The sequence below is a fragment of the Nomascus leucogenys genome, chromosome 8 (genome assembly GCF_006542625.1).
Source record: "Nomascus leucogenys isolate Asia chromosome 8, Asia_NLE_v1, whole genome shotgun sequence".
Taxonomy (NCBI): Eukaryota; Metazoa; Chordata; class Mammalia; order Primates; family Hylobatidae; genus Nomascus; species Nomascus leucogenys.
In genome coordinates, this window is record NC_044388.1 from 97,004,291 (window position 1) to 97,026,765 (window position 22,475).

At 49.0% G+C, this 22,475-nt stretch overlaps 1 protein-coding gene across 4 annotated transcripts in view; it reads right to left on the bottom strand.

The window, feature by feature from the left end:
- The window catches only part of TRAF1 (TNF receptor associated factor 1), a 63,245-nt gene that overhangs the window by 20,537 nt on the left and 20,233 nt on the right, over positions 1-22,475 (bottom strand). Inside the window, exons 1-7 of one of the 4 annotated variants that reach the window (XM_030817720.1) lie at positions 17,648-18,229; positions 15,640-15,778; positions 15,022-15,387; positions 12,778-12,865; positions 3,324-3,389; positions 2,402-2,812; positions 401-578 (exon numbers count right to left, since the gene is read on the bottom strand). In XM_030817720.1, coding sequence (XP_030673580.1) covers positions 401-578; positions 2,402-2,812; positions 3,324-3,389; positions 12,778-12,865; positions 15,022-15,161 — 883 coding nt within the window. In that variant the 5' untranslated portion in view covers positions 15,162-15,387; positions 15,640-15,778; positions 17,648-18,229. Of the gene's footprint in view, positions 1-400; positions 579-2,401; positions 2,813-3,323; positions 3,390-12,777; positions 12,866-15,021; positions 15,388-15,639; positions 18,230-22,475 lie in introns of those variants that run through there. The other 3 variants (XM_030817723.1, XM_030817721.1, XM_030817722.1) reach the window with 3 other exon arrangements.

Genomic DNA, 22,475 nt, shown 5'->3' on the forward strand with positions numbered 1-22,475 from the left:
ACGGTGTTCACTCGTGAAAATCATCATCCACATCCATCTCATGTGCACACACTGTGGCCCACAGCACACTTTCCTTCACATCCCAAATCCATGAAGTGGGTAACAGTTTTGATTCCTATTTGCAGAATGGGACTGACATTCAGAGAGGAGAAAGGGCCTGAATGTCAGTCAGCCTGGGCCACTGCTGTGTGTGGCTGAGAGCCACAGGGCAGAGTACGGTTCACCCACCAACCTCAAGATCCCAGCATGGTTCCTGGCCATGGTGAGTGGCCTGAATGGGCACTGGCCTAAAGTGGACACAGCCTGTCTGTCACAGAGCTGGCTGTTTTCACTGCTTGCTCCCTGGGTCCTGTGGGGCCTGTTTCCCCAAGCAGGTCTCTATGCCCCTGGGAGGTGTTACCTGGGGAGAAGAGGCTGACGGTCCTGCCACAGGCTGACTCATGGCACCGCCTGGTGACGTTGGTGATCTTCCACAGGAAGGTGCCATCGAAGGAGGCCTCCTCCATGAGGCGCAAGCTCTGCTCCAGCTTGCCCAGGGCCTGGTCTTTCTGGGCCAGGGTCTGCTGCAGCTCCACCACCTGTAGGGAAAACTGTTCAGCCAGGAACACCAGAACCCGGCTTGGGGATGGGATGGGAATGGTGGGATGTGGAGATTGATCTGCCCCAGATATGCTTTCCTGAACACGCCTCACTCAGGCGTGCATCTGCATCTGAATGTGCTGCCCTCTGCCTGGCCTTCCTTTTCCTTATCCACCAGGAATCCAGCTCATATGGCCCCTCATCTGGGAAGCCTTCAACCACTGTCCTAGCTCAGCTGCTCTCTTTCAGTATGTTCTTACAGAGCCCTTACGATGATTTTACGAGACATATTTTTTTGCCTTCCCTACCAGATGGTCTCCTCCACCGAAAGCTGGGCCCATGCTCATTTTGTCTTTGTGTCCATGCCTTGCATAGTGCCTGGTATGTAAAAGTAGAGCTGGGAAGTTTGTGGGTGAAATGAAGATATAATTGTGGCTTTCAGGGAGGCTGCTTTTTAACTGGAGTGAGAGTTACATAAATAAAGGCTAAAGCCTCAGCCACTCCAACTCAGCGCCTGGCCCTTCTAATAGCCTTCCCCAATAAAGTGGAAAGAATACAAATTTATTCTTGGGTGTGCTCAGGTAGGGAAGCCATGAATGGAAGTGAGCATCCTTAAAGAAAATTTAATCGTTAATTTTACTGATGGGGAAGGTCCTGAGAGGGAAAGTGACTTGCTCAGACCCACACAGCAGGTGGCTCTGAGCACCTGCTGTAATGGTAATTGTGAATGGTGAGGCAGATAATGGTAATGGTGAAGCAGGAACTAAAATCCAGGCCTAACTCAATATGAGACAATGATGTAATGTTACTGCAAAAGAAGCAACATTAGAATGGTGATTGGCTACATTAAGAAAGGTATAGGCCAGGTGCGGTGGCTCATGCCTGCAATCCCAGCACTTTGGGAGGCCGAAGCACGTGGATCATGAGGTCAGGAGTTCGAGACCAGCCTGACCAACATGGTGAAACCCCATATCTACTAAAAATACAAAAAATTTAGCCAGGTGTGGTGGCACGCGCCTGTAATCCCAGCTACTCAGGAAGCTGAGGCAGGAGAATCGCTTGAACCTGGGAGTGGAGGTTGCAGTGAGCCAAGATCACACCACTGCACTCCAGCCTGGGCAACAGAGCAATACTCTGTCTCAGAGGAAAAAAAAAAAAGAAAGAAAGAAAGAAAGAAAAGAAAAGTATAAGCTCTAGAATAAGGGAGGAGACAGCCCTGTTGGACCAAGAACTGTGGCTAAGTGGATTATCTGGAGTCAGCCTGGGACCACACTCCAAGCATACAGAATTCTTTGGAGACTGAGCCAGAGCGTAGGATGGCAATGTGAAGCAGCATGCTCTGAGGAAGAGGTGAAGGTGCTGGGGCTTTTAGCCTGAAAAGGGAAGCACTCAGGTAGGACAGAATCCGACTCTCCATCCCTGAAGGGCTGTCATGGGGACTAGAAGGTGGATTTGTCTTGTGGGCTCTGAGGGGCAGGGCCAGGAACAACGCAGGGAAGAGACAGGCTGATTTTAGCTTAGTATAAGGAAGAACTTGCTAAGAGTGGAATATGTCCTGCACTGGAATGAGCTGCTCAGGGAGGTGGTGTCTTATCACAAAAGTTCAAGCAAAGGAACCGAAGCACTGGATGGGAGGCCGTGACCTTGACTACAGCTTCTAACTCAGTGCTCTTCCTGGAAGGGTGTGGGATAAAGGGGAGGTACGTTTTGATGGAGTGACTGCTCTAAGCAGGATGAATGATTAGGAGCAAGCCTGTCTGCTGCTCTGGAGACAGGATGGGGCTCAGCCGGGCTTGAAGGCAAACTTGCCTCCCACACTCACCCTCTGCTCCAAGCTCAGGATGCGCTCACGGTCCAGCTGGCTCTGGTGGATGGAGGTGGCCAGGGCCAGGTGGGAGGCCTCCACCTCCTTGTTGAGGACAGCAACAATGTTCTCAAACACACGCAGCTTCCCCTCCAGCTCAGCCAGAAGCTTCTCCTTCATGAAGTGCTGCAGGGCCAGCTCTTCCTGGCTCTCAGAGCAGGGTGCCCGGTAGCAATCGACCTCCAGGTCCCCCGCCACTTCCACGGCTGCCTGCAGCTGCAGGTCTGACAGGTTCTGCTCCAGGGCCATAGGCCCAGACTCCAGGCCACAGCCCAGCCGGGCCTTCCACTGTTTCATGAACCCCAACAGCAGGTTTAGGTGGGAGGTCTGGGAGGTGACCTCATGCTCTTGCACGGACTGTGGGCTTCCCTGACAAGAGAGTGGGGCTGATCAGTGAAAACAGAGGTGGAGTGAGGACAGGGGAGCAGTGGAGTGCCCTGCTATCAAAGGTCACCAAGGAAAGTCAGATTCATTCACCCAGCAAAGAGGAGTGGCTTTCTGTACAGTGGGAGGGATTCAGAGGAAGACCCTGGCATCAGACATGCTCACGATGAGCCACATGCATTGCAGCTTCTAATTCTGCCCTGCCTTGGAGTGCAAGGATGATTCAGGACCATGGAGAGGGGCGGCGGGGGTGGGGGTCATTTTAGTGATGTTCCGCCGATGCTCAGGTGAGACATTAAGAAGAACTTCCCTGAGTACTATGATGACTTAATAGTAGGCTCTGATGCTTGGGAAAGTCATTAGTACAAAGGACATCCAGATGAGTGGACTGATGTTACGGGAAAATCATGGAGGGGCTGCAGTGGGGAGACCTGGAGGTCTGGAACCATAGTGGACAGAAGTGGACAGGTCGCCTTTCTCACACGCAGATGCTTACCTTGAAGGAGCAGCCGACACCTGCAAAGGGGCACCCAACTCCAGCTTCGGCCACCTCAGGGTGAGCCTGGAAATAATAATCACATCACTGAATGTTATAGCGATCCCTGTGGCTACCTGGGGGGCTCTCTTCAATGCACCAGGATCCACCAGGGCAGAAGATGGCTTGGGACACACGACTTTGTACATGCTGTCCCCTTTGGCTATCTCCTTTCCACCCTTCAAGCTTCCGCCCTTCCGTGACCTTCCTTCAAAACAGGACCTGGGCCCTTACTGTGATCCTGGGCAGCACTGCTATTTATCCTGTCAGGGCACAGTCCACACAGCTCCGTAATCATCACTCACTCTCTGGTTGCCCCGACTGGTTGGGGGGGATCTGTGAGGGTCATGGCTGTGTTCCCAGTGCTGAGGGCAATACCTGGCACAGCTGAGACACTCAGAACACACTGACTGCATGAGTAAATGCCTCCCTCCTCCTGAAGTTCATGGGGAATCTTGGGCTCACAATTCCCATCTGCATCCCTCCTTGGCCATCTATCCTTGACTGAGGTGTGTCCATTCCGCACAACTTTCCCTTCCAGATAACGTCCAGCCCAAGGCAAGGGATACAGGAGGGTCTCAGTGCTATTATAATAGCAATTTGACCCCACTGTTAACCTATTTAGGTCTGAAGCATTTACCAAATGCTTTCACAGCCACAATTCTTCCTAGGGCTCCTTACAGCATGGTGGGGAAGATAGGGTGGGTTTTTATTCCTATTTTACCGATGAAAAAACTGAGGCTCACAGAGGGGAAGGGATTTGCCCAAGGAGGCCGAGGTGGGAGGCAGCACAGCCACAGGGCCCCTCCCACGCACATCACTACCTCTTAATAGGAGTCAGCCCAGGAGAGATGGTAGAAAAGTTTTTCCAAAACATATACAGTTATGCAACAGGAATACGTTCTGAGAAATGTGTCATCATTGTGTGAACATCATAGGACGTATTTACACAAACCTGGATGGTATACCCTGCTACACACTGAAACTCTGTGACAGTGTATTGCCCCTAGGCTACAAACCTGTACAGCACGTGACCATACTGAATACTGTAGGCAATTGTTAACACTGTAAATACGTGTGTATCTAAATATATCTAAACAGAAAAGGTACAGTAAGAATGCAGTACTATACTCTTCTGGGACCCTCGTTGTATATGTGGTCCGGTGTTGGCTGTTATATGGCACATGACTGTATCTTCATAAAGGCTTGTATCCAGAATATACAGAGAACTCTTATAATCTAGTAATAAGAGACAAATGACCTAATAAAAAATGGGCACAGCTAGGCTCAGTGGCTCAACACCTGTAAGCTCAACACTTTGGGAGGCTGAGGCAAGAGGATTGCTTGAGGCCAGGAGTTCAAGACAGCCTGGGCAACATAATAAGACCTCATCTCTATTTAAAAAAATTTTAAAATTAGCCAGTCTTGGTGGCATACACCTATAGTCCCAGCTACTTGGGAGGCTGAGGTGGGAGGATCGCTTGAGCCCAGGGGTTCAAGGCTGCACTGAGCTATGATCACATCACTGTACTCCAGCCTGGGTAGCAGAGAAAGACCTTGTCTCTCTTAAAATAAATAAATAAATAATGAACAGATACAATCTATGAAAGTATCTTATAAAGTTAAATCATACTTACAAAATAATTTACTTATAAACCATACTTATAAAGTTACCATACAATCCACACATTTCACTCCTAGGAATTTACCTAAGAGAAAGTAAAACTTATGTCTGCACAAAGGTGTGTATGTGAATCTTCATGGCGGCTTTGTTCAAAGCAACCCAAATGTGTCATCAGCTGGTGAGTGGATAAACAAATTGGTCTATATATACTATAGAACAACCAAATGGAATTAAATACCAGCATAAACAATAACATGGATGAACCTCAAAAACATTATGCTAAGTGAAAGAAGTCAAACACCAAAGACTACATACTACCTGTTTCCATCCTTACAAGCTTCTAGCAAAGGCAAAACTAGAGTGACAGGAAGTAGATCAGTGGCTGCCTGGAGCCGTGGGTGGGGAGGGGATTGATTATGCAGGGACACAAAGCAGCTTTATCCCGCACAGAAATGTTTGCCACTTGACTGTAGTGGTGTTCACGTGATTATTTGTATTCCTCAAACTGTATACTTAAAATGAGTGAGTTTTATTGCATATAAATAATATTTTGATTCTATAAGCGCTTTGTTATTTATTTATTTTTTTTGAGAGAATAATCTCATGGAACCACGTGAAAGGGGATTTGGATGAAAGCAGGAGAGGACAGAGGTCTTTTGGACTGAGCAAATACAAAAAGCCACACTAGTTATTATTCTTTAAAAGTAACATAAGCAGAGAGCTGTGGGCTTCATGAGTACAGTTGGGTTGAGACACAGAACACAGCCCAGCAAAGGCCACCCTGCCCCCGCCCCCACGCACCAACTGCCCAGGGCTTCAGGGACAAGTTGTTCCCAATAAATAATAGAAAACAGATGTTCTATGGAAGGCAGGCAGAGGGCGGCGTTGGCAGGGAGACTGTGCTGGCTTCGGGAAGTCTGTGGTGATGAAACCTCCCCAAACATGTAGCTTTTGACATGTGAGAACAGTGGAGGGAAGATGCTACGTGTAGACCTGGCTCCTGGGTGAATACACCTGGGGGAGTCTTTCAGGTCCCACCCCTCTCCACAGGTCCATGATTCCAATCCTCTGCGGTTCTAAGGGTCAAAGCTTGGTGGGAGAGTCATAAAAGGGATAAGAACGTGAAAATGATCAAGCTAAGAGTGAAATTCCAGACATCACCCAGCAGGTGGAGGGGATTGTCTTTCAGCAGTGGAGCTGTCCTGGTGTTGTGTGAACAGCAAATGTCTGTTTCAGGGAGTGAAATGCTATTCAGATGTAGGGACATCCTTCTGTGATGCGTGTACAGATGTGGACTGTGATAAGCCTTGAACAGTTGCTGGAGAAAGGGGCAGGGGTGACTTGAGAGGCTTTCAGAGGCTTCTCCATCATCATTATTCATTCCTTAGAGTGCACAGGAGTTCAGGATGTGGCCTCTAGAGCCAGCCTTTTGGGGTTCAGAGCTTGTTTCTGTCACTTCACATACTAGCTTTGTGGCCCTGGGATAGTTACTAACTCCTCTGTTCTGCAGTTTCCTCATCTGCAAAATGGGAATAATAAAAATATCCCCCTTATAGGGTTATTGTGAGGATTAAATGAGATAATACATGTAAGCACTGGTATTAGTTACCCATTGCTGCTGTAACAAAATACCACAAACTTAATGGCTTAAAACAACACAGCTTTATTATCGTACAGTTCTGGAGGCCAGGGGTCCTAACATGGAAACATCAGCAGGACTGCGTTGCTCCTGGAGGCCCAAGGGGAGGATGGCTTCCTCCCTTCCCCAGCTTCTCAGGGCTGCCTGCACTCCTCGGCTTGTGGTCCCTTCCTCCATCTTCAAAGCCAGCAGTGGAGCATCTCCCCTTCTGACACTCATCTCCCTCTTCTGAGGACGCTTGGGCCTCCTGGATAATCCAGGGTCACCTCCCCATCTCAGAATCCTTCATTTAATCATGTCTGCAGAGTCTGTTTTGCCATTGTTATGGGCTCAGCAACGCCCACCCAAATCAGATTTTGAAGTCCTAACCGCCAGTATCTCAGAATATGGAGATAGGGCCTTTAAGGAGCTAATTAAATTAAAATGAGGTCACTGGGGGTGGGCCCTAATGCAATGTGACTGGTGTCCTTTTAGGAAGGGGAAATTTGAAGAAGGACCACATGAAGACATAGGGAGGGGACAGCCATGTCAAGGCAAAGAGAGAGGTCTTGGAGGAAACCAACTCGCCAATACTATGCTTTGAACTTCTGGCCTCCAGAACTGTGAGGAAATACATTTCTGTTGTTTACACCACCCAGTCTGTGCACTTTGTTATGGCAGCCCTGGCAAATGCATAGAGCCATGTGAGGTCACATATTCACAGGTCCTGGGGATTCACATGTGGACATCTTTGGAGGACATTATTCTGCCTAACACAGTGTTCAATAAATATGAGCCATTATTACTAATAATTTAGTAATAATGGCTCATATTTATTGAAATTATTCACTACTACTGAATACTTGTTGAATACTACTACTGCTAATAACACTAATAATACTAATAGTAGTAATACTACTAGTATTACTACTAATTAGTATTCTTAATCCTGTGGATTAAGCGCTGCCCCGGGACATCTCCCAGTCCCAATCCCCCAGTGGCTGTCATATACATGTATCTCATTTAATCCTCACATCACAAACTCTTAACAACGAATTCTCTAAAACTCCATTTTCCCACTGGATTTCCTCAAGGTGGTGAGGAACATTCCCAAATGAACAGGACCAAAACGTGTTTGAATGTTGTCCCATAGGATCCCTGTGACAATCCTCTGAGGCAGGTGGGGCTGTATTAGTGTCACCTTAACACAGGCAGAAACAGAGGGAACGGCTTAAGGTCATGCGGAGCTTGTGAGCGGAGGAGCTGGGCATGCCTGTGTGTTCTCTCTCATAGTTGTGAGCCCCTGCACGGGCTTGCTGCTCTCCTGGCACTCATGTAGACACTGTCCCATCAGATCCTCACAGCCATGAGGGGGAGGTTGGGGCTTTGAGGTTCTGCTTCCCTCGGGTAGGTGGAGAAGCCGAAGCCCAGGGGCGATCAGTGACTTGCAGGAGGCAACGGGGCAGGCGAGGGGAGCCCAGGAGCCTGGAGTCTGTGTGCAGGCTCCAACCTCCCCACCATAGTGTCCTTGCCTGGGGTGGCCTCACTCGAAGGCCAGGGACCGAGGGGACAGGAGAGGGAATCAAGAATCAGACTGCATTGCAGGAGAACAGAGGATCTGTCCCAGGCCAACCCTGTCTGGTGTCACAAGTGGCCCCTGTGTGAGTGGCCTCACTGCTTGCAAATTGCTAAAAATAAAGTGTGCAGTGGAATTTCCTCTGAGGAGGAGACAGAAACAGAGAAAACAGATTCCCAGCCCTGAGGGAACACTCGTTCTTCTGTCTGGGTCTGAGGAGTCTCTGCCTGTGTGGTGTTTCCGGTCACCCTGGCTACCCAGGCCCTTTGTGGTGGGGTCACAATGGGCCCTAGTGGGGGTCCCCATTCTGAGACCTGGGGCCTTCAGTACTGTGACTGTTAAGAGGGTGCCAGGAGCATGAGTGCCACCTCTGCAGCCCCAGCACAGAACAAAGAGGATCTGAGCAGGCCAGGCACTGCCTACCCCCACACTGGGCTGAGGTCAGGGATGTCCGGAGGGGCTGCTGTGGCTCAGGTCTCAGCTGGTGCTGAGGGGGTGCTCTACAGTCACATGGGGAGCTTGGTCAGTCTGCCACTGTCTGCCCGTTCCTGCCTTCCTCTGTAACTGGGCCAGTTTACTCTCTGTCAGCCTCTGCTCAGCTCGACTGCCGCCTCCTCCAGGAAGCCCTGCCTGATTCTCCCGGTTGAACGTAGTCTTGCCCATTCCTGTTTTTCCCATAGCACTTGGTGGACTCCTGCACTAAAGCCTGACGGTGTTATTTAAGCAGGTATGAAACATTTAGGGGAGGATTCCTTGTGTAGAGGCAGCACAGAGAAGATGCCACCAGCTCAGGAGCCATGGGTTAGAGCCTGGCTTTGCCTCCCACTTGCTGTGTGACTTTGGTCCAGGCACACCTCCTCATGGAGCCTCAAAATATTACCTATTGGTAAAATAGGGCTATCACCACCACCCACCACTCAGGTTGTCACAGGATCGGGGCGATTACAGATGAACACTGTCAAGCTCAGAAGTGTAAGGTTTGGGGGTTTATTCCCAGGTATCACACTTCAAGGAACACAGATAAACAGAAGCACATTTACCCCAAATGCACAGAGACTGGGGAAAGACTCCTCAGTGTCTTTCCATGGAGGCAGGACTGACTCCAGGGATAGGAGGCTAAATTACCTTTTGTGACCTCAAGGGAGACAGACAGACTTCAGCTCAGTACAAAGAAAGAGGAGAATGTTGCATCAGTCAGAGCCCCCCAGGGTAGGTGTGGTTGTTTCATGGAGTAATGACCTCTCTGCCATTGGAAGGATATGGAGCCATGTAGCATGAATCCAGTACAGAACAGAAATTGGACTAGACAACTTAAACCCTTGTCACTTTCTGACTCTAGAAAAATTAAGGCTTTACTGTGAGCTACTGGCATCAGTTGTCAGCTTGCCTTTGACCTTCTTGAATGGGCCTCAGGGGGAGGAGAGTGGGAGAAACAATCCCATTTGCTGATCCTCAGCAGACAGGACTGAAGATTATCTTCCAGCCCCCCTGGCTGTCCCCTCCTTCGCTGTCACTTCTACAGGAAGATCACACCAGGCAAGTATCAAGTCTCTAAATAGGTCAACATTAATCCTTTAATATCTGCTTCTTACATTAGGTAATCAGTCCATGGCTCTGGGCACTTCTTTGGAAGATAATCATCTAATGAAGTCAGAGTCTGGGGACAAACTGATAAGCAGATGGCATGGGAAGTGTCTGCAAGGAGGGCTGGTCCTCAGCCCTCTACCCTGCCTCCATTTCCCAGGTTGCCCCAGATGTGCAGGCAAACTTAGGAATTACCACACATGCAAAGTGTTGACTTATCATCAGCCACTTTCCTTTGGTCAAAAGTCCCCCAAAGTTCCCACTGGGGCAAAAGTCAGAAGAGTCCCTGGTCCTTCCCCTGTGTGGCTTTGTGTAGGTGATCAGACCATGACTTACTGCCCCTCCCCACCCCAGCTTTTCATCAGGAGTCCATGACTCCACGAGGTGGGGAAGCCAGCAGGGAGGGGAGGGGACTGATTCCTCTCAGAGGTCTGCCTGCGTTAAAGAAGCCTTCTTTGCTCCCAAATACAGGCAGCTTCCCCTCCCATCCTATAGCTTGTTAGGGTGCCTATAATTCCACCATGAATTATAGTCCCTTCACTTGGCTTAAGGCAGCAAGTTTCAAACTGTGCTCTGCAGGGCCCTAGGAGTCCCCCCAGAACCTCTTAGGGGCTGGGATAGGAGAAAGAAATGGGGCAATTAACAGGTTGGGGCTCCAGGCTCCCCTGCCATCAGAATGCTTCTACTTTCATCTGATTGAAAAAGATGACAAAAAGCTATTGGATTAGGAGATATTAAAATATCTATGTGATCTAAGATTTACACAATAAATGTATATTAATTTTGTTAAGAGGAAAGAATAAAACAAGCTAAAAACAACAGTCCTAGGGCATTCAAGCCGGTAAGGGCCTTTTGCAAGTGAGGCACAGTGGCTCACAGAGTAGAGGGTCTGCTTGTGTCTCACAGCCGATCCACCAAGAGCCAAACAGGGAGGCTCAGGGAGTTACTCCACAGAGCAGCATATCGTATTAACTCTTACCACGTTGCAGAGTGTAAAGTTCCAAGAACATGCATTTGATCCTTACTCTTACTCCCTGAGGGCCTGCCGATGGAGAGGCTGCTGAGAAGCAGATGGGAGAGTGCTCAAAACCAGCTCTGGGTGGGACAAGAAATTCCCCTGAACTCTCTGAATGAGAGGGACCAGCTCAGAGAAAGGAGAGGGAGGTGTGGACACTCGCCTGCCTCTGGTCCAGCGATAGGGGGATAGCTGCCCTGCCAACACTGCTATCACGGTCTGGACATCACAGATCCTGGAAAGGCCTTGCAGAGCCAACTTAATATCCTCATTTTACAGATACAGAAACAGGGCCTGGGAATTGCTGCTAGCCAAGCAGAGAATTATGCAGAACTACCCCTGGACATCAGGCTCCTGATCCCTGGGCCACAGTTTGCTGCAAGAAGAGGGGTTTGGCTGAAAGGAGCCAGGCACTTCACAGTGGAGGTAGAGAGGGTGGCCGAGCAATGAGACTCCTCTGCAGGTCTCAGGGCCCCGTGTGTTAACAAGAGGATTTGATTTTGAGCAGTGACTCCTGCCTGTTTGGATATGTGGACCAATACGAGTGTGTTTTTTTAAAATTGAGAGATTAACAAAGAGATTGCCATCTTTTTAATTTTACTTAGTAAAGGCTTTGCCAAAAACTATCATCTACGATTACATCCTTTCATTTATATAAAGACATGCATAGGACAGACACAATCTCAGAGTAAAGGTTGGTTTTATAAATGGAAAGAATTTAGTTTACATAAACTGATTTATAGAATTGTCTTATTTTTATCATTTTGTCATGAGTTGGTGGGAATGGATCAGTTCTGGATAGCACGTGGAACCTCTGAGCAGGACATGTAACCTATGAGGGTCCTTCCAGCTTGGGAGGGCCAGGGTTCTAAATTGTAGCTCCTGAAAATGTCTCTCTGGCCTGTCACACTTCCAAACGTGTCTCTTATTCCTAGAAGCACAGTTTGACAGAGCTCAAGAGGTGAGTTGATAATGGTCTCTCCCTGCCTAAAGGCAAATGGAGGCAGACAGAACCATCTAGATGAGGAGTTTGCTAACCCTTTTTTTGTAAAGGGCTGGATAGTAAATATTTTGGGCTATGAAGTCTTTGTTGCAAGTACTCAATTTTATATAATTTAATGTGTCCCAAAATACCTTTTTTTGTTTTTTTGAGACAGGGTCTCATTCTGCTACCCAGGCTGGAGTATAGTGGCACGATCATGGTTCACTGCAGCCTTGACCTCCCCAGGCTCAGGTGATTCTCCTACCTCAGCCTCCAGACTAACCGGGACTACAGGGACGTGCCACCATGCCGGGCTAGTTTTTATATTTTTTGAAAACATGCGGTTTCATCATGTTGCCCAGGCTAGTATCAAACTCCTGGGCTCAAGCTCTCCACCCACCTCGGCCTCCCAAAGTGTTAGAATTACAGGCATGTAATTCTATGTAATTCGAATTCTAACACTTCAGAATTACGGGCATGTTTGTCATTTACCAAGGGGTTTATATTTGTTATTATAAGAACTTTCTTGATTATAATTGATTGGGGCTCATAACAATTCTGTGATGCAGAAAACATTTTTACAGACAAGCAAGCTGTGGCTTGAGAACATTAGCATTGCAGCAGGCCACACAGTGAGAGAGTGGCCTCACAGCCTCGAGAATTACAGGTCATTACACATGGCCTATCATTCTTCTGATTTTTTCAACCATTTGAAAATATAAAAACCACTCTTAGCTCGTTGCTCAGGTGGTGAGCCAGATGTGGCCCATGAACTGTAGTTTGTGGACCCCTGGTCTGGACTGTTCTCACCCTAAGTCTATTGCCAGGTGGCTTTAGGCAAGACACTTCACCACTGTGAAGATCAGTCTCCTCACTCCTTATAAAGTGAATTCAGTCTGGACTCTGGACTAGTTGGGATGTGCCTGCCAGGGGCGGAGTGGGCAGCTGTCTACTTGGCCTCAACCTGGAAAAATCAAGATAACGGACAAATGCCTTTTCATGATGTGCCAACGTACCTTCTCCTGAGTTCGAAGACGGCTTCCTGGGCTCACAGACTGGAGGTCTTCCCCTCTGCATTTGGGGCAGATCTGATCCTCGCCGCTCCTGGGGAAACATGGACAAAGCCTTGGAGAGAGGCACTACAGCTCCCTGCACCATCCACTCTCCTGACAGCTCCAGAAGCCTGAAGTATCAGCAGGGTGGTGATCATGTACGTCCACAATCCCGGAGCCACAGTTCCTAAATCGCAAAAGTGCTGAGCATCCCACATTTTTTGGTAGTTTGCAGTGAGCTTCCTGGGCTGCCAAACCTGCCCTGACTGCACTGACCGGAAGCTATTATAGCCCTTACTTGCCCCACTTAGTGTGAATATATATATATGTTTCATTGCAGAAACATTAATGTGCTTGATTACAGGGTGCTGCCCCATTCCTTGCCACAATTACATGATGCCCTGATTTGCTTTTCTAAAAAAATTCTGAATTACAAAACACATCTGATCTCAGGGGTTTAGGCAAGAGATTGCTGACATGTGACTATACTTGCTCTTCTCATTTGGTCCTCCATTTGATTTTGGTCTTGTATGTTTAGTAATTACAGAGGATCATGGCCTATTAGAACAAGAAGGGTCCTCAGAGAACATCTGGCCTGGAGATTCTTAATCAGGAGTGGGTGTCAGATTCTAATGGGTAACACCTGGGTACCTGTGGATTTTTGTTTGTTTTTTGGGGGTTTTTCTTTCTTTCTTTTTTTTTTTTTTTTGAGACAGGGTCTTACTCTGTCGCCCAGGCTGGAGTGCAGTGGCGCAATCTTGGCTCACTGCAACCTCTGCCTCCCAGGTTCAAGTAATTCTCATGCCTTAGCCTCCCAAGTAGCTGGGATTACAGGTGGGATTACACCACGCCCAGCTAATTTTTGTATTTTTAGTAGAGATGAGGTTTCACCTTGTTGGCCAGGCTGGTCTCAAACTCCTGACCTCAAGTGATCCTCCTGCCTCGGCCTGCCAAAGTGCTGGGCTTATAGGCATGAGCCACTGCGCCTGGCCAGCACCTGTGTTTTTACAAAGCTCCTGGTGTCTCTGACCCGCTATCCAGATAGCCTCTTTCACAAGTGAGGGAATGAGGCCCCAGAGGGCATGTGGATTGGTCAAAGTAGAGTGAGTCAGGAGCAGAGCTGAGTAGAAGCTCTTCAGGACTTAGGCCTCAGGCCTCAGCCCTCCAACTTCCAATCAGCTCCCTCCTCTGCCAGGTTTTGGAAGGAGGGAGAGGGGAAACCAGGAGACCCACCACCAGAGCCTGAGCTGAACCCTGACAATCTGCTTGATGGTAAAACCAGTGAACCTCTGCTCCTCCACCCCTGGGCTGGCCCTTCCATGGCTACAGCCTCTCCTCGCTATTCTCACAGCCTCCCCCTTTATCATCATGTTTGAACTTCTCACTTGCCTGATTCAGCTTTCCCACCTTCTTAAGCTGTAAAACCGCAAACAAAAGGTCATCACATGAGGCAGTTTAAGGGCATATTTGCCAGGAAACTGACCAAAGCTGACCTAATCTATTAGGCCTCGGTGTTCTCATTTGTAAAATAGGATCATAATAGTATCCACCCCTCTAAGCTGTGCTGAGGACCCAAGGGCAGAGCATTTGGCACACAGTAGGTGCATAATTGCTTAAAGAGGGATGTCCACAATAGTACTGATGTCATGCCTTTCTGGGTTATTAATATTTTAAATGTCATTAAATACATAAATATATATCGATCTCTTTGTCCCCTCCAAAAGGGTTCCCAGCAAACAGTCTGAGGTGATGAGCAATGCTGTGGAAGGAGAGATATTCGTCTAACAGTTTGTCATTCACCAAGAGGTTTATATTTGTTATTATAAGAACTTTTGTGATTATTATTCATTGGGCTTCATTAACAATTCTACGACACAGAAAACAGCTTTACAGACAAGGAAGCTGCGGCTTAGGGACATTAGCAGAGCACCAGACCACACAGTGAGACAGTGGCCTCACAGCCTCGAGGCTCTCCTCGGTGTGGATGGCTTTCCCCTGAGGGAGCTGATGCCTTTCTGTGGCTTCCTCTCCTTCCACCACAGCCAGAGGGGCAGTGTCAGGGAGTGTGAGAAAAGGGTGTGGAAAATGAGGCCCAGACAGGAAAAGTCACCTGCCTGAAGTCACAGGCTCCTCTGCCCCTCACCTCCCATCAGGGGTCCCTCCCTGGCACCCACTTTCTGCCCACCCTCCGCTCCTCCATCACCTCACCTCGGGTTCTCAGAGAGACAGCCTGCGCAGCAGAGAGCCCTGGGCTCCTTTGGGTCCTGGCAGACGGTGAGAGGGCACCCAAAGGGAAACTCATTCTCATCAGGGGCCGGGCGAGGGCTGCTGCCTGAGCTGGAGGCCATCTCAGGGTTCCAGGCTGGCCAGAGGGCCTGTTTAAGTTGGTCCAGGGCAGGGGACCAGCCTTGTGGAGTCCTGGCCTGGGCCTCACTCTATGGTGAGTGGGAGCTCTGATGACTTTATCTTCTTCTCTCTGGCTTGTGTGGTTCGACGTCACAGCTGAGTCACAGCAGGGATGGAGCAGGAATTACCCTTTGTGGCGATAAAAATCCCCTGGATGGTGACTGAAGGCTTTAGGAGTGTCCAGTCATTTTTTTTTTTTTTTTTTTAGAGTGAGAAAAAGCAAGAGAGCAAGTCAGAGAAAATGACCCGTGTCACAGACACTCAGAAAGCACAGTGAGAGTTCCCCTGGCTGAGAATCGCAGGCTGCTGCTGGCTTCCCCCACATCCCTGGGCACATCGGAGGAGAGGGCCACAGCTGGCCCCTGGTCTGTGTTCCCTGGCACCTCTGAGCAGCCTGGAATTCTCAGTGGGGGTGCTCACCTTCCTGGTGGAAATCCCCAGGGTGTTGGTGGCAGGTCCAAAATTTCAAGTTCCAGGCGCTTTTGCTCTGCTCTGTTTGGAGTGTCTGGGTGACCTCAAGGAGAAGTCACTTCCTCACAGTGGGTTCTGATGACTCCATCTGTAAAAAAGAAGTTGCAACAGGTGGCCTCTGGGCTGTAAGATTCTGGGACCCTATCTTGCCTGGGACTGAAGCAACCAGAAGGAGGAGGAAAGCCCTGATGAAATCCAAGGCCTAGGACCACAGACTCCTCAGGGCCCTCCCCGCACCACCCCACTCAGGAAGTCATAGGTGGCTACGTGCTCCGGTCAGGTGCCACCACTTTGCTGCCTCAAGGAGAACAAAGCGCTAAACAAGTACAAGATCACGGCAGCTGGTCTCAGCATCCAAGTGGGATGTAGATCCATATTCGCAGGAAAAGTGCACCATGGAAATGATAGCTCCTGGCATATGTACTGTGTGCTGGGCAACAGTTTCCCTCCAAATCCTTACAACAACCTGCAAGGAATTCTTCTGCAGCTGTATATAGGGTCAGAGAAGCAAGATGCCTGGTCCAATGGCACACAGCCTCTGGTAGTGGAGTGGGATTCACACCAGAGCTGTGGGGCCCCAAGCTCTGTGTGCTTGGGATGCAGATCAGAGAACCCAGCTCTTGTCTCATCTATCAAATGGAGAAGACAATCCCTACACATCTTTCCATCCTGCTCGGCTGCTACAGGGGTTTTGCAAACTTTCACAGTGGTTTCAGATCATGGGTTTTGAGGTCAGACAGAGCTCAGTTGAAATCCTGGGTCCACTGCTTACTAACTGTGGGCCCTGGGACAAAGTCCTTAACTTCTCTGAAACTCAGATTCTGCATCTGTAAAATGGGACAATAATACCTATTTCACCCAATTGTTGTGATGACTAAATGAGATTGTGGGTCAAAGTGTGGTGTGTAACCCAAGTGAAGTACTTGAATGACATTTGGCTCAGATGGTGACTACAGGCCTTCCAGCTCCTCAGAGAAAAGGATTAAAGTGGTGCATTATGCTTATACTATGTTTTCACGTCTAGCTACTGGAGCCTCACAGGTGGGCAGGGCAGATCATCTGACCCGAGATACATTAAACTGCCCACCTGCCCTGGTGTAACACCAGGGCTGCCACAGGTTGGTGGCAAAGAGGGCACGGCATCTTACAGCCACAGTGTACATCAGGACCTCCACCCCCATAACAAACGACCTCCAGGCCTGCATCAAGACTATCAGAAGACACTCCCTTTTAACTGTGTACCCCATACCTGCAAACTTTTCCTGCAGCCCTACCTGTTCCCTCCTTCCCCTGGTTTGGGATAAAACAGGCACCCAAGACTTCTCTCCCCATCTGTGGGTCCCTTCTCTCCCCTCCGGCCTCAATACCACCCTCTCCACCTGCTCATTCCCACGGACATCAAAATGTGCCCAAGCTGCTCTAATAAGAAAAGGGAAAAATAGTACTACTTTTGGGTACTGTCTTACGTAATTTTACAGACATCATCTCATCTAATTTTCACTCTGTGAAGCAGGTATTGCCATCATCATCCCCACCTTACAGATGAGAAAACTGAGGCACAGAGAGGCTAAGCGACTTGCTCAAGGTCTCACAGCTAGTGAGTGGGGACTCCTGAACCCAGAGCCAGTCCTGCAACCACGCACGCTTTTAAAACACTCTTTATTCTCGTCTCCAATTTCTACATCTACTCTCTCCTCACTTAACGGTAGAACTTCTAGAAAAGATTGTCTATACAGGCACTTGGATCTCCAGGGAATCATCTCTGCAAGTGTATATGAATGTCGGGGACGCCAAATGCCCTGGGCCCGCCCCAGTTTCTACCCAACCAGTCCTCCTGCCAGCACCTGACCCGGCTCTCAGCCCTTCCTTCCAGAACCCCTTCCTTTCCCCGGCTTCCCGCATCCTCTGCGGGGAATTCCCCCCGCGTCTCTGGTGGCTCCTTATCCGTCTCCTTGACCTCTTTCTCTTCCACACTGGGCCTCCATCGGCTCCATCCACGAGGAGTCTCTGCGCCGCGTGTCCCCATCTCCCACTCGTCCTTCGGGGCGCCCCTGCACCAGACCCCACTCCCATGGGAAGTCTCCGTGGGCCGCCCCATGATGAGGCTGGGCGCCCCGCTCTGTGATTCCTCGCGCCTGCCGGCGCCAGCACAGCCCCCGCCGCCCGGCTCTGCAGGCTGAGCCCCCAGCCCGGTCCGTGAGCCCGCCCGAGGGCGGGGGAGTGTCGCGTCGCCACCTCCACATATTCAGTTGCGAGCGCAGCGCTGGGAGGCAGGCAGCGCCGGTGCCCGCGGAAAGAGGAATGAGCCTCTGGGGGGCCGGGGCGCCCGCGGCTGGGCTGGGGGCAGTGAGTCCAGGGGCGGGCTCTGCAGCCGAAGTGCTAGTTCCCCGGCTGCACCCGGGGAGTCCCCGCCTCAGCGAGCGGGAGCTGGAGCGGGAAGTTCGGGGCGAGGAAGGGGGCCGGGAAGCCGCCCTGCGATCCTGGGGCAGGGGTGAAGGGCAGCCAACCTCGGCGCCGCCTCCGCCACCGCCTACCGGCGGCCCGGCCGAGAGCTTCCGGTGGAGTGTGAAGGACGCAGCCGCGCGGGCGGAAACCGGGAAGGCAGGGCCGGGGCCGGGGGCTGCTACTCCCCAGACCGCCACGGGGCGGGGCGAGCGATCCCCATGCGGGGAAACTGAGTCTGAGGGCCGGGTCTGCGGCGCCACGGGCACTGTACGCCCAGTTAACTGACACGCGTGCAGGCAGCTCCTCCGCGTGCGGGGCTCCTGGCACCTGGTGCAGCACCTGTGCGTATTTAGTGCTCAGTAACATGGCCCCTGAAAAAACAAACACAAACCGGGAATTGGAGCCCCCACCCTGGCCCCCTGCCTGCCCGAAATCCGAGTAGTGAGAAGGTGAAGAGGAGTAAAACCGCAGTCTTACCCTTCTTGGATTTCTCCAGAAGATCCTAGCACAGTGCCAGGCTCGCCCAAGCTTATTGGGTTGGAGCAATCAAGTGATAGCACTTGACAGTACTTGATCAAAATGATAGTACTAAGAGGTTCCAGGCACTGTGCTTTTACAAACTGGGTATTTTAAGGAACCGTTTCTGTTTTCGTCTAAACACACACACACACAGTCGCTAAATTCTTAAGAATATATTAATCAAAATAGTTATGGAACTTAGTGTTGGGGTAGAATTTTAGATTAAAAGCTACCCAACTTTATTTTTGCGAACTACCAATTTGACAAGGGCTCCTTCTCTGTCAGATGTCTTAACCTTGTAGGACTGATGGTGGAGGGAAGGATGAGGCTGCCCACCTTGTTGGTTTGGTTTTAACACCTCAAAATCTCTTTATGTGTTAAGGTCGTTTTTTTTCTTTTTGAGATGGAGTTTGGCTCTTGTCACCCAGGCTGGAGTGCAATGGCCCAATCTCGGCTCACTGCAACCTCTGCCTCCGGGTTCAAGTGATTCTCCTGTTTCAGCCTCCTGAGTAGCTGGGATTACAGGCGCCCGCCACCACACCCGGCTAATTTTTGTATTTTTAGTAGAGACGGGGGTCTCACTACGTTGGCTAGGCTGGTCTCAAACTCCTGACTTCAGGTGATCCGCCCACCTCGGCCTCCCAAAGTGCTGGGATTACAGGCATGAGCCACCACGCCCGGCCTAGGGTCCCTTTTCATGTCCTGACTCTCAATTGGATTGTAAGAGCAGGGAATGATATTTTACTTGTTTCTTAACCTGGCATGCCTGTAAGTCTCTCACTTATTGGAGGCAGAGCTGCTGTCCTCCAACTTCTGCTAGACAGGCGGAAGCTGTGGGACACAGGGTACTCTAGTGAAAGGGGGACCTCAGAGGCCCACCTGGGAGGAGGATGCTGCTTCTGGACAAGCAGAGGATCTCAGGGGCCTCTAAGAGAGAATTTCTGCAATCTATGGGCAGGGGCCTCTAAGAGAGAATTTCTGCAATCTATGGGAGGTTGCCCAGATGTGGCCTCTGTGGGGCCTTTCAATTCTAGGGAAAAAGGATTCAAAGAGTTAAGTGTCTGAATTAAAAATCGATGGACTTGGCCGGGCGCGGTGGCTCACGCCTGTAATCCCAGCACTTTGGGAGGCCGAGGCGGGCGGATCACAAGGTCAGAAAATCGAGACCATCCTGGCTAACAGGGTGAAACCCCATCTCTACTAAAAATACAAAAAATTAGCCGGGCATGGTGGCGGGAGCCTGTAGTCCCAGCTACTCGGGAGGCTGAGGCAGGAGAAGGGCGTGAACCCGGGAGGCGGAGCTTGCAGTCAGCCGAGATCGCGCCACTGCACTCCAGCCTGGGAGAGAGTGCGAAACTCCATCTCAAAAAATAATAATAATAATAATAAAATAATAAATAAATAAATAAAAATTGATGGACTCTGAGTCAATTAGTCTGATAGTTTTCCCATCATCAGAAAACATTTATTTATCTTTGACCTTGCCTTTTCCTGGGTGTTGTGAAGTTAGAAATAACATTCCAGCAAAAATTTGGGAAGAAATCTAGGGTTATTTGTTGAAGGGAGTTTCTAAGTCTAGTGATTTTCCCTAACTCAATAGATTTCTGGATTTTAAGAAAAGAAACAAAGCACCTCTGAAGTTATTTGAATTCTAGGCACCAAGCAATCCCTGGGGTTTTTCTAGTTGTTTATGGGACTGGCCACTTTGAAGGCGCAATGGGGATTTCAATTTCTGATGGAAGTGCCAGTGACACTCATGGTCAGGTGATGTGGTTCAGGGGAAGAGCTTGGCAGATGGATCAGGGACATGCTCTAAGATGCCAATGATGAGGAAGACATTGATACTAGCCAGCTCACTGCCTCTGTTTGTCATCTGTAGCTACCCATGTGTCCTGTTCTAAGAGACTGGTTTTTCTGTGTGGCAATTCTTTCTTTCATGGACTCTGGAAACAAAGACTCTTCCAAAGGTGGGCACACTGCACAAGGGCCTTTTGAAGAAAAGTTTCTCAAGGATTTGGGGCCTATAAAAGCCATTCTCCTCTGTCCCACCCACCCCTTCCTCTCTGCCCTAAGCCAGTGTAAGTGAAAAGAGCAGGCAGTCTGACCTCACTCTCTTCATGTGCCACATCCTGTTTTCAGATTAATGAGCTCATTTGCTGGAAATTTACCAAGGGAAATAGTTTAATTTTGGAAAGTACCAAAAACTTATCTGTAGTCATTCAGCTTCATTTGGGGGGCTCTTGAAATGGAGGGACATCACCGGAGGACCTCTGAACGCCCAGGGAGCAGCAAGGCAACAGAAATTGAAAGCCGAGCCCAGTGAGGCTGAACCTGACTCAGAAAGGAAACAAAATCTTTTGGAGGCCACTCATGTCTACCCAGTTGAATTTTTTTTTTTTTCTAAAAATAACTTTAAAAAGAGAAATAGTTCATCTGGCCAAAGCCTCATATCTGGTGGTCTGACCATGGAGCCATGACTGAGGAACAAGAAAATGAACAGAGGGAAGTGGGCAGCGTTTCAGCCTCCGCCCTCTACCTTCTTGTCCATGTATTAATATGTTTGGCTTGTTCTAAGAGGCATGGAAAGGCTTTCAGTCTCCAGTTTTGCCCCAATCCCTTAGCAATCCGACCCTTGACATTGAAGCTGTCTGCCTAACCTAGTAGCCTTTGTGGCTCCTGCAGCCAGGGGGATTCTAGATAGTCACAGATTTGCAAGCCATTCTGCGTTGGAGATGATGAGATGATGGGGCACAAGGGATGTGCACCCTAGAATTTGCCTCTAAGCATCCAACCACCTCCTGGCCTGCACTGTTTCCCAGAGTAGAGATTTATAATCCATTCTAAGCAGAATGAATGGAACACGTAAGTGAATCCAGCCGGCTAAAGGCAGCCATTTGGGCAGGCTCCTGTTTGTCAACAGCCCTTAAAATGTGGAGCCCAGAATGGTTATCACTCCCTCAACCCCAGTCAGCCCTTCGGTGCCTTCTTCTCATTGCCAGCAGCACGCTTTGTCTCTTGTCATACAGCTTGTGTTCAGTAAAAACAATTAGTGAACAGCTTTTCTGTTAGCATCATTTTAATCTGCTCTGATAACTTCTGATTCCTGAACCAGGAAATTTAATTAAACAGATGATTACAAGCTGTCAGCAACCTATCAGATTAGAAGACCAAATGGTACTGGGTTCTTCAATCCAAATTCAGTATCGCCCTTTTGTACATTACACAGAACTGATATCAACAACAAAACAAAGAAATAAAACATGATCCTATAAAAATGATAGCATAACACGAGTACTTTTTGCTATGATCTGATGATTAAAAATGTCCCAAATTTCCTTCTGTTAATCTCCATCTTGGTTCTTATCACACTTGTAATAACTAGCCTTTTTAAAAACGTGCCTGTTTACAGGTTTTTTTTCTTTCTACCACAGAATTATGAATACATGAAATTGTAGGAATATATGAAAATGTGTATAGGAATACATGAAATCAGATGAATTAAAACCATGAAAGTAAAGCTGTGTCTGATTTCATTCTTGTTTCCCCTGGCTTAGCATGATGCTAGGTATATAGGAGACATCACTAAATAGTTATTCAATAAATGACTAATATGCAAGATGCTATTAATACAAATTTTTACTTATGGTAACAATAGTTAATGATGATTTCCCCACCATCAGGAAACATTTATTAAGTATCTTCAACCTGGCCTTTTCCTGTGTGTTGTGAAGTTAGAAATAGCATTCTAGGAAAAATTTGGAAAGAAATCTGGGGTTGTTTGTTGAAGGGAGTTTCTATGTCCAGTGATTTTCTCTGTCCCA